The sequence below is a fragment of the Rhododendron vialii genome, chromosome 7a, assembly GCF_030253575.1.
Source record: "Rhododendron vialii isolate Sample 1 chromosome 7a, ASM3025357v1".
NCBI classification, from domain to species: domain Eukaryota; kingdom Viridiplantae; phylum Streptophyta; class Magnoliopsida; order Ericales; family Ericaceae; genus Rhododendron; species Rhododendron vialii.
Window position 1 is genome coordinate 16,264,944 of NC_080563.1, and position 18,515 is coordinate 16,283,458.

The 18,515-nt window shown below is 37.7% G+C and overlaps 3 protein-coding genes across 3 annotated transcripts; all 3 read left to right on the forward strand.

Annotated features, from left to right (window-relative positions):
- The first annotated feature begins 2,049 nt into the window (after positions 1-2,049).
- On the forward strand, positions 2,050-3,580 carry LOC131332704 (protein FAR-RED ELONGATED HYPOCOTYL 3-like). The gene is made up of 4 exons (XM_058366997.1): positions 2,050-2,124; positions 2,228-2,924; positions 2,988-3,402; positions 3,499-3,580. The coding sequence occupies exons 1-4, from the start codon at positions 2,050-2,052 to the stop codon at positions 3,578-3,580; spliced, it is 1,269 nt and encodes a 422-aa protein (XP_058222980.1).
- A 3-nt stretch (positions 3,581-3,583) lies between these two features.
- Positions 3,584-4,792, forward strand: LOC131332705 (uncharacterized). The gene has a single exon (XM_058366998.1). It carries the CDS (start codon positions 3,584-3,586, stop codon positions 4,790-4,792), a length of 1,209 nt encoding a protein of 402 aa, XP_058222981.1.
- Positions 4,793-5,769: 977 nt separating this feature from the next.
- LOC131333779 (DNA damage-repair/toleration protein DRT102) lies at positions 5,770-7,341 on the forward strand. Its single transcript, XM_058368507.1, has one exon. The coding sequence runs from the start codon at positions 5,923-5,925 to the stop codon at positions 6,865-6,867; it is 945 nt and encodes a 314-aa protein (XP_058224490.1). The 5' UTR covers positions 5,770-5,922; the 3' UTR covers positions 6,868-7,341.
- The last annotated feature ends 11,174 nt before the right edge of the window (positions 7,342-18,515 follow it).

Here is an 18,515-nt window from a genome sequence, read left to right on the forward strand (position 1 = left end):
AAACAAGCCTAATATTGATGGTAAAATAATTATAAAACGAAAAAATTATATTTTTTACGTAATTTAAACTATCTAAAGAGGTTGAAAAATATGTTCCAAATTTCAATCCGTTTTTACGTAGTTTAATTATGACCATTTAGGATAAAATGAGCAGAAAACTGAAATCTTTCCACCGGTTTAAACAGATTGAAATTTGGAACACTTAATTTTTTTAACATTTTTAGACGGTTTATATATTAAAAAAATAGTTAAAAAATTAAGTGTTCCAAATTTAAATCCGCTTGAACCGGTAGAAAGATTTTAGTTTCCTGATCATTTTATCCTAAATGGCCATAATTAAATTTTGACTCTAGAACTCTCATTGATAAGCCCTAAGAGATATTTGATTCTAAAAGGTCAAAATTTCATTATGACCATTTAAGATAAAATGAAAAAAAAAACAAGATCTTTCCACCGATTGAACCGGATTGAAAATCGGAACACTAAAATAATTTTAAATAAATAAAAAAGAAAAAAAATACAGAGTATAAATATTATTAATTAAATAAAAAAATAACAAATTAATTGCAACGGTTGAAAAGTTGGACAGTTGGACGTTGTTAACATTTTTATACAGTTTATATATTAAAAAATAGTTAAAAAATTAAGTATTCCAAATTTAAATCCGCTTGAACCGGTAGAAAGATTTTAGTTTCCTGATCATTTTATCCTAAATGGCCATAATTAAATTTTGACTCTAGGACTCTCGTTGATAAGCCCTAAGAGATATTTGATTCTAAAAGGTCAAAATTTCATTATGACCATTTAAGATAAAATGAAAAAAAAAACAAGATCTTTCCATCGATTGAACCGGATTGAAAATCGGAACACTAAAATAATTTTAAATAAATAAAAAAGAAAAAAGATACATAGTATAAATATTATTAATTAAATAAAAAAATAACAAATTAATTGCAACGGTTGAAAGTTGTACGTTATTAACATTTTTATACAGTTTATATATTAAAAACTAGTTAAAAAATTAAGTGTTCCAAATTTAAATCCGCTTGAACCGGTAGAAAGATTTTAGTTTCCTGATCATTTTATCCTAAATGGCCATAATTAAATTTTGACTCTAGGACTCTCGTTGATAAGAGATATTTGATTCTAAAAGGTCAAAATTTCATTATGACCATTTAAGATAAAATGAAAAAAAAAACAAGATCTTTCCATCGATTGAACCGGATTGAAAATCGGAACACTAAAATAATTTTAAATAAATAAAAAAAAAAGATACATAGTATAAATATTATTAATTAAATAAATAAATAATAAATTAATTGCAACGGTTGAAAGTTGTACGTTATTAACATTTTTATACAGTTTATATATTAAAAAAATAGTTAAAAATTTAAGTGTTCCAAATTTAAATCCGCTTGAACTGGTAGAAAGATTTTAGTTTCCTGATCATTTTATCCTAAATGGCCATAATTAAATTTTGACTTTACGACTCTCGTTGATAAGCCCTAAGAGATATTTGATTCTAAAAGGTCAAAATTTCATTATGACCATTTAAGATAAAATGAAAAAAAAAAACAAGATCTTTCCACCGATTGAACCGGATTGAAAATCGGAACACTAAAATAATTTTAAATAAATAAAAAAGAAAACAGATACATAGTATAAATATTATTAATTAAATAAAAAAATAACAAATTAATTGCAACGGTTGAAAGTTGAAAGTTGGAAGTTGCTATTGGTCAAAGTTGCAAGAGTTGGCAGTCTGAAGTTGTACAAAAATTAATTGAGGTTCTAAAGTCCTTCTGAAGTTGGTAAAAATTAATTGTACGATTGGTTGAAAAGCCCGTTGTAAATTCGACAGTAGCGCCTATATAATCAGTTCTACATATTTACTTGTGTATGTCTTGACCTATATATTCACACTTACTCTCATTCACCACATTCTTAAAATTTTCTCAACTTTCATTTCATTTTCGTAATTCATAGAAGAACATTATGGATCAGTGCAATTTTTCATTTTCGGATAGTTGGTCAGTTGGAAACAATATTATGAATGATGTTTCGTGTGGGGAGAGCAGCTTCTACGTTGGGCGAGATTACACAGCCGAATTTACGACTGACCAGGTTAGTTAGTACGTATTAGTTGTTATTATACATATTTGTTACTTATTTTGAAAGTAGGCTGCATAATGTTTTGTTTATACGTATTCATTTTTTTTTGTTATAGATATTTGAAACTAGAGCTGTGATGGTAGATTGGGTGCGAAGAGTTGGAAAGGAAAATGGTTTTGTGATTGTTATAAGTAAATCTGCTAGTATAAAGGGCAACAAGATGCCGAAATGCATTTTTATTTGTGAAAGGGGAGGATTGTACAGACCGTCACCGGAAGGGCATTCAATGCAAAGGATTACTGGAACTAAAAAATGTGATTGCCCGTTTAAGCTGCGAGGTGTACCACAACCTCCAGACGGTGTCATGTGGAGTTTGAAGGTTGTTAAAGGTTTTCATAACCATGAACCAGCTGAAAGTTTTGAGGGACATGAGTACCCGTCAAGGTTAACCCCAATCCAGCAGCAATTAGTTCGTGACATGTCTAGCAGTACCGCGCCTCGAGAAATTCTTAATTTCCTGAGACAACAAGACTCGTCAATTAGTACAGGAATCAGGAGTATTTACAATGTGAAGGCACAATATAAGAAAGAACAACTAGGGGGTCTATCTCCTATTGGGTACGTCTTGAATGAATTAAAGGAGAAAAATTACATTTACGACTATCATACAAATGAACACACCAACGAAATCACAGATATTCTTTGGGTTCATCCTAGAAGCCTAGAGCTATCTGTCAATTTTCCGTCCGTGTTGATTATTGATGCGACATACAAGAGTAATGAGTATCGGATTCCACTCTTGGAAGTTGTGGGTATCACATCCACAATGAAAACTTACTCTCTTATGTTTGCATATTTGAATAATGAGACAAAAGAACGACTGATATGGGCATTGGATACTTTAAAGAGATGGATGATTGGAAAAGGGGCAGCGTTGCCATCGGTGGTTGTTTCAGATAGGGATCTGGCACTTCATGGCGCCATTGAAATATGTTTTCCCTTCGCACAACACATTCTTTGTATTTGGCACATAAATCAGTGTGTAATAAAGAAGTGCAACCCTATGCTTGGTACGAGGTGGGACGAATTTTCAGAGGCATGGCAGTTGCTTATTCATTCATCGACACCGATGTCTTTGCAACAGAGGTGGAATGCCATGTGCGAAAAGTTTGAGCAATACTCTAATGCCATGCAATACCTTTGGGACACATGGTTAGGTCCTTACAAAGAGCGATTTGTTGCAGCATATATAAACCAATTTATGCACCTTGGGAGCAATTCAAGCCAAAGGTAACTTTCCTATAGTCATTGTACATTTTACTGTCTTGCACTAAATAATACTTTATATAACTTTCTTATTTAACATAGTATATTATTAAATTGTAGGGCAGAGTCTGCGCATACGAGGCTCAAACGATATTTGGGAGATACTATGTCCTCGCTTCAAACATCTTTTCAGAAAATATAAAAGATGTTGACCAGTCAATTCGGGGATATTCAGGGATCATTCCAAAAATCTCTCAACATTCCACGACACATACATCTACATGAAGGCATTTATAGTGAAATCAGAGGCTGCATTTCATTACAGGCAATGAATTTGATCCATAAGCAGGCACAATGCACTGAAAACGAAGCCGGCCTTTGCTTTTGTAAGATCAAAAGGACACACGGATTGCCATACTTTCACGATATTGCACTTTATCGTTCTATGGATAGACCAATTCCGCAAAGCTCTATCCACCCTCACTGGAGTACATTGTCCATGCACGCCCAGAGGCATACTCATGAAGGAGCACGATCCGACAGGGCAGCTCAGCTTATTGAAAGATTAAATGAAATGGATTCCGACAGTCGAGAGTCTATGATAGACAAGTTTCTTGATATGGCGGATCCATCTCGTTGCACAGTTCGACCTTCAGCATACAACACAGAACACAGGGGTCGACCTACAGGCAGGGATGAGCAGAATAGAGGTCGTATACCTTCCTTCATAGTATCCCCTTCAGAATCTCGAGACTCACGTATTCCAACATCACAAGAGAGCAATAGGAGGGATCACCTCGTTCAGAAATTTCCTCAGCAGTATCAGCGTTATATTTCCCACTGTGTTGACGTTCGAGCTGATGGTCATTGTGGCTTTAGGGCGATAGTCGCGCAACTCTATGGTTCTGAAGATGAATGGGCTCAAGTACGACAGGACCTTATCCAAGAGATTGAACAAAATAGGGTCATGTACGATCAGGTTTATCCAGAACGTAATTATGTATCACAGGTGCTACAAAGACTTCGTTGCTTCCAGCCATCGGCACCAGAGGATCATTGGATGGATTCTATATCATTGGGATTTGTCATCGCATCAACGTACAACGTTGTACTACATACATTCGATATGATTGCTTCGAGTTGTTTCACTCACTTGCCGTTGAGCTCCCATCCAGTTCCATTAGAAGCGCGCACACATATAGCTATTGGCCGTGTTAATGGCAATCACTTCGTGCAAGTTTCCCTATACCGTCATTACCCTGTACCACCCATCATCATATGGTGGAGGCCAAATGCATCAAATGAAGCACAAGGATGGGCTCATCCTTATGAAACACGTCTCCAATTGTGGTACGAAGTGATGCAGATAGATCCGCCGGGACGACAACCACAATTTGGCGGAAATATTGATTAAATTTGTGCATTTATTTATGTTCATGTATTGATTCTATATACTTAATTATAATTAAATGAATTTTGATTTCAGTTTACATTATTGATTGTTCAGAGAAATATAAAGTAAATTTAAGTGAATACAACATACATAATTTATTTAAAAACTCAAATCTAGAAGTTTCAAAAAATGAATGACAAAAAAAAGAAGATAATATATTGGACCCAAAAAAATTATTTAATATTTCATGTTCAATATTAGATTTGTTTGATAGATTTCGTTGAGTAGATTTCAAATACATAAAATTTATTTACAAAAAAATTTGATTTCAACATTTTCAGACAGTTTATATATTAAAAAATATGATTAAAAAATTAAGTGTTCCAAATTTCAATCCGTTTGAATAGATGAAAATATATTATTATTCTGATCATTTTATCCTAAATGGTCATAATTATATTTTGACTTTAGGGCTCTCGTTTTTTAACCCTAAGAGATATTTAATCAACAAGAGCACCATATTCAAAATTTAATTATGACCATTTAGGATAAAATAATAAGAAAACTAAAACTTTTTCACTGGTTCAAACGGATTGAAATTTGGAACACTTAATTTTTCAAACTTTTGATACATTTTAAACTACCACAAAAATATAATTTTTCTGTTTTACATTATTTCACTATCGATATTAGGCTCGTTTGATAGGTTTCGTTGAGTAGATTTCAAAAATATATAATTTATTTTTAAAAAACAGGTAAAAAAATTATTAGCATAAAAAAATAAAATAAGAGTGAGAGAATACGGAAAGAGAGAAAGAAAGAAAGAAAGCATGGGTAAAACGGGAAAATTCCCTGGATCGGTGTCAGACCCCCCGACACGGGGGGCAATTAACAGCTCTCATTAATTTTGAATTATAATTAAAAAGGAAAATTATCAAAATCACCCCAAAGTTTTTGCGAATTATAGATTGTTTCCTCACATGTAATTTCCTCAAGAGTTTGGAGCATTACACAATCTTAAGAAACCTTTGGGGTGATTTTGATAGACCATCCATAAAAAAGGAAGAAGAAGATATCTCAAGAGCTGGAGATGCTGTGACAGGCTTCAAACACTCTCTGAGCTCCACCGATTGACCAAAATCACCTCTCCAATGGCGCAAAACACCACCGGCCGCCTCAAAATCGTAGCCGGAGCAGACTCCTTCGGCGGCTCCCTCAAAGATTCCCTCGTAAACCACCTCCGCTCCCTCAACATCGACGTCGAAGACCTCGGTACCTCCGACAAGTACTACTCCGTCGGCGAAGAAATCGGCCGCCGTGTCTCCACCACCAACTCCTCCGACACCGAGACCGAGACCAGGGGCCTCGTCGCTTGCGGTACAGGCGTCGGCGTCTCCATCTTCGCCAACAAGTTCCCCGGCGTCTACGCCGCCACCTGCCTCACCCCCGGCGACGCCCTGAACAGCCGATCCATCAACAACTCCAACGTCCTCGCCGTCTCCGGCATGTCCACCTCACCTGAGTCCGCCGTCGAAATCCTCGACACTTGGCTCAACACCCCCTTTAAATCCCCTTGCCCCGCCTCCGATTCCAAGCCCTGGCCCACCGAAATCGACTCCTTCCTCGAAAATTCGGTCTCCGAAATGTTGAAAATAGGAGAAGGTGGACCGGAGCCGAACAACAAAGACACCTCCTCCTCCTGCGCCATTTGTTGGCTGAACAGCCGTAACAAGGATAAACCCGAGGGGGATTTCACTCCGATTGAGATGATGCGAGGCGGGTCGATGAAGATATTGAGGGAGACGCCGACGTCGGCCGTGGTGAGGTTCGAGAGCGGGAGCGTGGAGCCGGCGCACCACCACACGTTCGGGCACGATCTGGTGGTGATGAAGGGGAAGAAGAAGGTGTGGAACTTGAGTAAGATGGAGGAGTACGATTTGGGCGTGGGGGATTACTTGTTTACGCCGGCGGGAGATGTGCACAGAGTGAAGTACTGGGAGGACACTGAGTTTTTCATCAAGTGGGATGGGCATTGGGATGTTTTCATGGATGAGGACCTTGATGCTGCCAATGCTGCCATTGGTAAGGAAATTTAGTCGGTTTGCGGGCGTTTATCCGAATATGTGTTTGGAACCATTTGATGCACGTAGATTTACGCGCGATATCCCCCTGTATCGGACAGTTTGCGGGGGTTGATGTGAATTATGAATATGAGTTTGGAACCATTTGATGCACGTAGATTTACGCATGATATCCGCGTGTATCAGACAGTTACTAACGCAATATGTGCTCTATCGTTATGTAGCATTGCCGGTGTCTGCTTGGGTGAAAAACCAAGGGGTATGTATGGTTGTTTTTGGTTTTGATTGTTGCGTCGTTAACCCTGTCATTGGGTTAAAGTTCAACTAGGTGAGGGTACGTTGTGCTATCTTATCTCCATCATGTTATGCTGTAATAAAAGTGCTTGTGTTTACTTCTTGCAAGTACTAGTTAGTGAACTAGTAATAACTCTTGAAATTTGTTAAGCTGTAGAGAGAGGAGTAAAATGGTTGCTTATCTTTTCCTGATCATCCCAAAGTTGTTGATGGATTGGACTGCCATTGAACTAGAATGTATTTTTTCTTGAGAAAACAATTCGCATCCGTAGCTAGATATGCTTATTTGCCAGCAAATTAGTCACTTGGGACTAGCTCATCTGGTGAGAACTAAACTTCTCTTAAAGGGCACATGAAGTTGTAGTAGGATTTTGCTCGGGTCTGGGTCAGGTCGCGACTCTCGGGCTCGCAGGTGTTACTGCTTAAAATGCTACGCGAGCAAATTAAATCTAACTGAACATTTAGTGAAGAAAACATTGTCATAAGTCAGAATTGAAATATAAACGATGCTGCACAGAGATCGAAATGCACAAATTTAAGTTATGCGAGAAATGCAGTCCTCGCAATTTCGGTGTTTCTGTGTTGAACTCGTTGGGAATTTTCTTTTTCTCACATTATCCTTGCTATGAGTAAACTATCTTTGATTGTAGCTTCCACAAGGAGTCTCCCTCCATTGGTACCAAAGTACCAACTGGCAAAAGTGGAAATCGCAACATATATACGCAGGTTCACGAAGAACCAACAATTCTGCCCCCTACTCATGATGCCCACTACTACTAGTGGGAAGGTTCACGAAGAATCAACAATTCTGCCCACTACTCATGATGCCCACTACTACTAGTGGGATAGAGTAACGAAACATAAGGTAAAACAGAATGAAGCGAAAGAACATACTTCCTCCGTTCCTTATTTAAAGTTCAGTATTTTATTTTGAGCTGTCCCTTAATAAGTGTCTACTTAGTGGATAAAAGTTGGTGCATTGTCTATTTTGTTCTTAAAAGTATATTCCATTTTAAAAAGTTAATAAGTAAAAATGTAATGATGATGGGTGAGTAGAGAAAATGAAGAAAAAAGTTGATGTGGAGTTACGAAGCAAGACACTTAAAAAGAAATGGAGGGAGTGGTAATTATTTCCCCTTATCAGGTTAGATTCCGAGCAGAAAATAGCTTTGTCAATTATAGAACCAAGACTTCCAAGAAAAATAAACAAATCCATATCCAATTGCAAATCATTTGGGGGGGGGGGGGGGGGTTGGCGTGGGAGGGGAAGGGAGTAAAATGTGAATAATTTTAATCCACGTAGGCAACCCATTCGACGACCGCGCTTCTTAGAAAAGCCTGGTTCGATTAACGAAATCATTGACAAATCGCAAATGAAAGGGAAGTTATCGAACGGCACGCTGTCATTGTGAAATGCATCAGCTCAACTAGTTTACTAGCAACCTAAACCAAAAGGAGCGGACCTGAAATGAAATTTCAAATGCCTTTTGCACACAACTTCATGTCAATACAATCCCATGCAAAGCAGTAACAAATTCTTCTCTTGATACAACGGACCATGAGAACACGGAAGTAATTAAGTAAACCAGTACCAGCGTCCGCCTCGGACCAAGTTCCTCATCCATTGTCCAGTGTGGTCCGGACCATTGTGGGTCCATCCCAAAGTTACAAACAGAGATCGAATTGTCCATATTGTAGATATTGCAAAGAAGTATGTCCTTGCAAAAAATTAGCTTGATGATAGTTGCGTCAACATGTCGTACTTGTGGGGAACAAAATGAGCTGTAAAAGTTTAGACGGTTCCTTTTGTCTCCAATAAACGTGGACAGTTAACACAACTATCGGTGTCTGATGGTTCATTACTATAAAGTGGATGGTTCATTACTATAAAGTATGCCCAATTCAACCTTCATCTATGGGGGCATATCTAATCTTTACCGCATAAAAATACTTCCTTACTCTACTATTATTACGTCTATTTATTGTCAACCTATAAAGGCCTTCACTTCTAGGTTTTCATAAAAGAAAATTGATAGTGCCACTTCAATATTATGGAATCCCAAGCTATGAAGCAAGCAGCCAAGCACGCGTGAACGAAAGTTAATTATGATTCTCTTGAATTTAAAAAGGAGCCAGAACGAAAATTTTATGTTAAATTCAATAAAAATATAACTGAAGCTCTTTCCCCATAAGATTATCTATCACGGCTCATTTTTGTGTATATCAAAAAAAGGGCATGGTTATGTCCATGAGCGCTAAATAATAGTTGACATTACCAAAAAGTAGATAGGCAATTGGATTTCTTACACACAACATCTAATCTTTATGCCGCAGTAGCCGTGTTGAGATTCTCTTCTTTGTTGTGTCCTAAAGGTTCCAGATATTGTGGTTTGATGAGAAACAGTTGGCGGTTAAATCAGCAAGCAAAATCGGAGATCCTTGCGTTGAGAATTCTGATTGCTTCAAAAATTACAACACAAATCATATAGGAATGAAAGCAACAATACAAAACTTCAATCTTGCTAACAAATCTACCATAGTCCACATATATATCTGGGTTGTCTAAGTTAGGAATACCATGTAAGGAGGAGGACCACCAAATTACTGAAGAAGTATTACGTCAAACCGGGCATTGCAAATATTTTGAGGAAAGGGAAATCATCACCAACAATAGCTAAGGTACTGAGGTACACACAACAATTACTAAAGGTGACAAACGTAAACACTTGACGTTGGAAGGGAAAATACAATATCAAATATGCTGAACAAATCCAGGTTCTCTTCATAGCATTTGTTAACAACATTAGCATGGCATTTTTCTCTTGTTTGAGGAGAAATCCGAAAGAAACATAATTGAGAAAGAAAATGATATGACCTGCTGGCAATGTTGTTAAAGTAAACTATTTGTCCTTTCCAACTTCGTAGAAACCTATAACTGAGTTTTTCTTCGTGAAAGGTGCAATGGTTCAGTGAACAAACTTGAATCAAATAACTGGAAAACCACATAAAAATTGCCAAATAACATTGAAAGGGGAAAAACAAGTACCTACATTTCCTTCAACCCTGCAAAAGATGACCTTATATTTGCTCATAAAATCGTACACGCGAGCTTAGAAGTTCTGTGCTGGACAACCACTCATTTCATCCTTGGCCCGTAGGGTAATATTGTAGACGCAACCGGCCGCAAAATAGTGGCTTTGATGACCTCGACAAGCTGGTATGACGGGCCCTACAATTTAAGGAAGAGGTTAAACCAAATACCAAGAATCATAGGCAAAGACATTAAGAAGCCAAAAGCGCGCACAAATACATTCAGGTCATTGTAGTGTTTAAGAGCCAAGTCAGCGATATAATGAAATTCCTTCCGCTTGACATGGGAAAAAATTTCAGCCGGATATGGCTTCAGCAAACCAGGTACCCTAATCCCAGGGTGAACGTCCGGATAATCAAAACCCTGTACATATAAAGGATTGCTATCACAGAGAACAAATTAAACACACACATATTGGATACGTATACATACATCACTCTCGCCGACTATCTTGTTGTAAATCTCCCTCTCCTCATCGGTGAAAGAACAAAAAGGTATCCGTTCCCCTACCGATCGTTTTTCTTCTATGCAAACCCCAAATCCCATGGCGTAGGGGGTACGGCCGCATGTGGCACTCCAGAAGAACTTGGCTTCTTCTTTGGTTGTTCTTCTCTTTCTCCGTGCTGATTTGTAAGCTTGGGCGTATTGCATTTCAAAGGCTTCTCCACAATACCAGATATGAAAAGGGAACAATCGGTTTGATTAGACGATAAACGAAATTGACATAATATTTAATTCTACATGCCTAAATTAGTATATGTACATAAAGCTCCTCACCATTATTATTAATATGTAGATATTTCCAATTTTGTAGTTGTGAAAATTTGGGAGAACCTTCCATTATTTTGCATTTGAAGGTTCTTCTGGAGATAGTCTTATTATAACATTTATGCCTTGTAATTAAAGTAGTGCATCAATATATCGGTTATGTGATGAAAAGATTTACCTTCCCTTCCATCTTTCTCTTCCAACTCTCATAGTACACAATAGTGTATACTGATCACCCTCTCTTCCTCCCAGTGCTCCAAATTAATCCTCATCCATGGCCATGAACTATATCGATTTGAATGGTCGTGGCATATTGACGATCTGTCGGTACTTCCAGAACCAATCCATCAAGGTCCTGCCGATAGCTGCACAATCATAGCCAGTTCATCGGTTTGTTCCGCGGCGTACAAAATCAAGACAGGAAACTTTGTTCCCCGCCTTGCAAATCAACAACTCATAAATGAAATCAATCGAGTCTACCCGAAGGATGTCAACAAAATTGACAAAACCGGATGTCCATCTGTCTAGCTACACTTTTTACCACCCTCAATTACATAAAAAAATCACGGCATAGAGATGAACTCCCGTATCGGGGCGAGCTGATCAATGAAAGGCTTCTTCCCAATGTGACAGTATCTTTTTATGCATCGTGTTTTTTCTCTTCAATTTTATTGTCTTCCTTTTTTGGACGGGTTTTTTCTTTGCTTATTTTTGTTGTTTAATTTTTGTTTTTCAGAGCATGAAGCTCAAGATTGTAGACTATGAGATCATCTCCAACACGTACGTGCCAACTTATGGTCACCATTTTAAGTTTGTTTGGGAACTAGGAGTTCCATATATAGAAGATCTGATTCGGCAGCGACCCATTGTGGGTGAATTCAACATGGATGACCAATTCTCGTTTCTGGCCGGCATCATGGGAAAATGTAAGCGACACATTATTGTATTCTATTTTCCAGTGTGACATTCCCATTAACTAGAATTAATTTTCTCTTAGTTAACAATTTAACATCATAGGAAGTTTATAACAACCGGAATTTGGACCCCAAATCCATTATTTGTGGCCATGCCATCCTGATCACAGGATTCGGACATGGCCGTATGAAGCAAAATCCATACTACTTGTGTTAAAATAACCATGGTTGTGGGTATGGGCCTAATGGAGGATACGTAAAGATTGAGAATGATGTTTTTTCTTGCTTCTATAGTAACATTGGCCCAAGAAAAAGCATCCTTTGCCATCTTTATGTATTCCCCATTAAGCTCATACCCGTGACCATTGCTATTTTGACACCAGTAGTATGAACTTTGCCACACACAACCATGTCCGAATCCTGTGATCAGGATGGTATGGTCACGAAGGGAGTTGGGGTCCAAATTTCTGATTGTTATAAACTCCGTATGATGGTAACGGAAAGAAAAAAAACTTACAAAAATAATTCTAGCTAATGGAAATGTCGCAATGAAAAACAGAAGGCAATGTGTCGCTTACGTTTTCCCATTTATACATTGAAAACGAGAAGTTGATCGAATTCACCCACAATGGACCGCTGTTGAATCAAATCTTCTGTATATGCAGCTCCCGCTTCCGGAACATACCGAAAATGGTGACCACATATTGGCACGTATGTGTCAGATATGATCTCATAGTCTTCAATCGTGAGCTTCATGCTCTGAAAAGAAAAATTAAACAACAAAAATAAGGGAAAAAATCAGTCCAAAAAAACCTGACGAGAGAAAAAAACGACCCATAAAAAGATGCTCACATTGGGAGGAAGCCTTTCATTGGTCTGCTGGAGTTGATCCGCTATCCCTATGCCTTGATTTTTTATGCAGTTGAGGATGGTAAAAGTGTGGGTAGCTGGATTATGTCAATGGCGCTCACATCCTTCAGTTAGAACTCGATGAATTTCATTTATTAGTTCTTCAATTGCAAGGCAAGGAATGAAGTTTCCTGCATGCCTTGATTTTGTACGCCGCGGCACAAGCCGATGAACCGGCTATGATTGCGCAGCTACCGCAAAGACCTTGATCGATTGATTCCGGAAGTACCGACGAATCCTCGATCAATATGCCATGCACGATCGTTCATGGCCATTGATGAGGATTTGGGACATTGGGAGAGGGTGATCAGTACACACTACTGTACATGTACTAGGAAAGTTGGAAGAGATAGATGAAAAGGAAGGCAATCCAAGCTGATCTGCATGCGCTCGAGCTAGTACTCAAGCAAAGTATCACCAGTATGAGTGCTACCAACTTATCCTCACATTCCACCTGTCAAATTACACCAACAGGTTACTTAACTTGCTTGACAAGTACATTTTAGTTTGGCTTCGATCCAACATATTTCACCAATTTTTATACTCCAATTAATTCTATACCTTGATTTGTCGAAAATAGTGATTTATACGTTTTGGGTGGCTACTAATTTTTTCATGATCTAATTCTTCCGAGTATTATAGTACTCTAATAGTCTCTCTTTTTTGTTTTGTACTCTTACGTGATTCTTCTTTAAAATCTCGTAAGCTGGATGGAATTGTATGGAATTATCTTTAAAGGAGGATAATGGTGAAATAGCGTTAATTTGGTCATGGTGCCAATTGCCAATTAATAGTAGGAAAGGCTGCCAAAAGTTATTTCAAAAGGAAGAATAAAGGGGAAGTGATATAGTCCATTACCTTATAGAATCACTACGAAATAGGTTCATCACACCTGCAAGGAGAAAAAAATTACTCAACTTTCAGTTTCCTAGCTAAATAAAATGAGATCGAAGCAAACTGTGAAATGAGAGGAGATCAAAGCGAAATGAGAGGAGAGAGGGGGAGAGAGATTTTACCAAAACGTACACAGGATTTAACGTCCAGGGAGAGGAAGAGGCGTACATGTAGACGCTCTAGGTTGGGGTACTCCGCTTATATTGTGTAAGTGGACAATTATTTCAAAAATGTTTGTCATTTAAATGGTGAATCTATAAGGGAGGCTTAATTATCTATCATCAAATCTCATCCAACTTAAGTATTCATCCTCCATTTTTTGAACAGTTATGATTTCATCCCTGTTTTTTTTTATACCAAAAGTGCCCCTAATATATATATATATATATATATATATATATATATATATATATATATATATATATATAGTCCGGTTCCCTTAAGGGATCCCGCACGGGACTCCCATTTCCCGATCGAAATTGGGACGATCCGAGCCGCTCAAAGTGATCATAACGTGATTTTAAGGGTACCCGCGAGAAATCAATAAAAAAAATGATCGGGAAGTGCTTGATCCGAGTAATTTTTTATTGAACGGTTCAGTAAAAACTGCAAGGATCAAGCCCTTCCCGATCATTTTTTTTGCTGATTTCTCGCGGGTACCCTTAAAATCACGTTCTGAACACATTGAGCGGCTCGGATCGTCGCAATTCGATCGGGAAAGGGGAGGTCCGCACGGTAGACTGGTAAGGGATCCCTCACTGGATCCGTGGTGTGTGTGTGTGTGTGTATATATATATATATATATACCAGAAAATGAGACCAAAACATAATCTTTCCCGTCCCACGATTTCCGTTCAATCCCTAAAATTATGGATCCCAAAAATTTGGGTGGGATTATATATAAGTAAGCATCTCTCTCTCTACCGTTGCTGTCGACCGATTCCCTCCTCCCTTTCGCCAATCAATCATCTTCTATTGTCAATGAAGTTTAACGAAGAAGTGGGCGTTATCGTTGTCGCCGGAGCAAATCTTCAAGATGTAGTGATTTGAAGTTTTTTTTTTGTTTATATGGTTTAGGTATTCATGGTTTATTAATCATGAATCGGCGATTGAATATTCATGTTTTTTTTCTCATCTTGTTCGTTGATTTTTTTTTTTATGGTTTGTTTGGGTATTCTTACCATGATTATTAATGAAGGTTTCCATGATGATACACAGATTGAATGGTTTTTTGTTTATTTGAACCATTTACCATGAAATATTTGTTCGAATCATGGGATATTAATCGTGTCCACGTAGTAATCGTCATGGTTATTTCACCATGTAATGTCATGGTAATTTAACCATGTAACGATTTGAATATGTTATGTTATATATATTTTTACGGTAATTTAGCCATGTTCCATTTAATAAGATCAATGAAAAATATGACTTTCTGTTATCGGGTTGGCCAACTCGAAGAATGAAGAAAAAATGTAAATATGTGGTCAACTTATCATGTTATATTCTTAAAAATAAGTAATCAATCATATTGAAATTTACCAAATCCCATTGAATTAGGAAAATAATCCAATCCAATCCCACTAAATTGGAAAAACAATCAAATTCAATCCCACTAAATTAGGAAAGCAATATAACATTGAATGAGGAAAATAATCCAATCCAATCCCACTAAATTGGGAAAACAATCAAATCCAATCCCACTAAATTAGGAAAGCAATATAACATAATATATGTATATCATAGTGAAAAGGGTAAGAAAGATAATTCACACACTCAAAGGATGAAAACATAAGTATGAAAAAAGGGCGGGATGAATTCTTACATGACATGGATAAAGAGGATGAATATTTAAATATTCCAATCTATAATGGTAGCTTGGCTTTATTCATCCATCCTAATGTAAATATATATTTGCATAGCTTGCATGATATGGCCCTCAAAGACATGTAAGAGACCTCAGATATATATCCTTGTCATCAACCCCTTTGTTTAGTGTCTATTAATTACACAATTCCTGGTTGGGTAGAATAATACCCTCTTGTCAATCAAACATTTTGCATAATAATGATAAGGGAAGTGCTACAATACACACTATTTATTTGGGTGTGTATCATATGCATAGATGTGTCAAACGGGTCGGGTCGGGTCGGCACGGGCACGACACGAGCATGACACGTTTGAAGGCGGCACGGCACGCCACAGGCACGGTTTAATCCTGGCACGGCACGACATGGTCTTAGTGGGCATGCACCACGGCACGGGCACAGAATTGAGTGGGAACGACATGGGCACAACACTGAAGTTGGCCTGGCACGATACGGTCTTACACTGGCACGACATAGAAGTGGGATGGGGCACGAGTCACGACACGATTCTAGCACAGCACAGCACGGCACGAGCACGGAAGTAGGACGGGCATGGCATGACACAACACGGTTTTAGTCGGGCATGGCGCGACACAAGCACGACACAACACAGTTCTCGTCGGGCACGGCACGACACAGGCACGACACAACACGATTCTCGTCGGGCACAGGCCGCACAACACGGCATGAGGCTTGGAAAAACCAAAAAAAAAATGTTATTTAATAAACAAGAGATTTCATATTATACTTTAATTTGGATGAAATATTGTTTATTTCCATGTTAATTTTGTATGTAATTAGGTGAACATATGGTGGTTGGATTTATAGCAATTGGATCATTTAGATTTTGGTGCAAAAAAGTGCTACCAAATGAGCATATTGGTATTGGACGCTATTGATGAGGTCAAACATAGTGAGCTGAACTTTCACAATAAACGAGTGCCATTTTATAACGTTCCAAAATGCTATGAAAAAGAACCGTGGTATGTAGCATTCTTGTACCGCTATAATTAATTCAGAGAATATAACAATTAAAGAATGTTACTAAAGATTTAGAACCATACAACGTTCATGCACCGCTATAATAGAGTATTAATGGATAACATTCCAAAAATGCTAACGCTATAAAAGAGGAAGAATTTATAGTGTTAAAAAGGCACGACACAATTTAAAAAGACACGGCACGACACACGATTAAGTAAACGGGCCGGCACGGCACGATTCAAAAAAGCTCGGCACGACATGACAAAAAAAACATGGCCCGACACGGTACGATAAAGTAAAATGGCCCAACACGGAACGCTTAAAGCAGGGCATGGCACGGCACGCCATGGCACGATGAAGTAAACGGGCATGGCACGGTATGAAGCACAGTTGACACAGAAGTTGAATGGCACGGCAAGCATTTTTGACACCTCTACATATGCACCCTCATTGAAACATATCAAAATGTTATGATTCTCAAAATGTTATAAATCTATTGCTAAAAAGTTACGAATCATATTGATAAAAGTTACAAATTTTTAGTATAAAAGTTACGATACGAAATAAAAGGTTATGAATGACCAGTCCTACAAGTAATTTTTTATGAGGTGGCATAATATGAACCACACAATAGATGCATATGGTACATATCTTAAAGGAGTGTGTATTGAAGACTTTCCCTAATGATAATAATGTTAAGAGTTGGTTTTCCATCACAATCTAACTAGCTAGGTCAATTAATTAATTCAGATCTAGTCTAGACTTTAAAGGATTTAGAGCGTACGTAGTTAATGCGTCATTTGCAAGGGAAAGTCTACAATACACATTCCTTAAAAATGTGTACCATATACACCTATTTTATGGTTCATTCATAACATTTTAATGTGTTTCATAACTTTTGTTCTAGAATTCATATCTTTTCAGCAGTACGATTCGTAACATTTCCATTATGATTCTTAACATTTTGGTGTATCTCATAACCTTTATACAATTCGTAACCTTTTAGCAATACGATTCGTAACATTTTTTTTATAATTCATAACATTTTGGGGGGTGCATATGATACACATCCAAATAAGGGGTGTGTATTGTAATCTTTCCCCATTTGCAATAGTCACCCATTTTGCCCGGTAAATGATCAAAAAGGGGTACTCAACAAGGGGTACGTAACAATCTATTCATGGCAAGTGTTCACATTCCAATCAAATTTTTATGAGAGAGAGAGAGAGAGAGCACTACAACAAAAAAGGCTTGTTAGGGCAGTCAAAACTGCCTCAATAAGTGACCTGTTGGGGCAATTTATCTATTGAGGCACTACGACTTAGTGCCGCGTGCATCGATGCAGCTATAGGGGTAATGCGGCACTTGTTATGAGGCACTTTAATGTGCCGCAAGAACTCCTTCTAGCTGCACTTTTAGGTGCCACATAATTCACTTATTAAGGCACTCATAATGAGGCACTTTTAGGAGCCTCAAGAGTTTCTTCTACCTGCACTTGTAAGTGCCCCATAGTTTACTTATTAAGGCATTTTTGGATGCCGCCTCAGAATTTTTTTGAGGCACTTTAATGTACCTCAAGAACTCCTTCTGGCTGCACTTTCAAGTGTCGCATAATTCACTTTTTAAGGCACTTATAATGAGGCACTTTGAGGAGCCTTAAGAGTTTCTTCTACCTGCACTTGTAAGTGCCCCATAGTTTACTTATTAAGACATTTTTGGGTGCCGCCTCATAATTTTATTGAGGCACTTTAATGTTCCTTAAGAACTCCTTCTAACTGCACTTTCAGGTGCCACATAAATCACTTATTAAGGCACTCATAATGAGGCACTTTGAGGAGTTTCAAAAATTTCTTTTTCCTGCACTTTTTAAGTGCCCCATAGTTTACTTATTAAGGCATTTTTGGATGCCACCTCAGAAAATTTTTTTTTTTTCAATACACT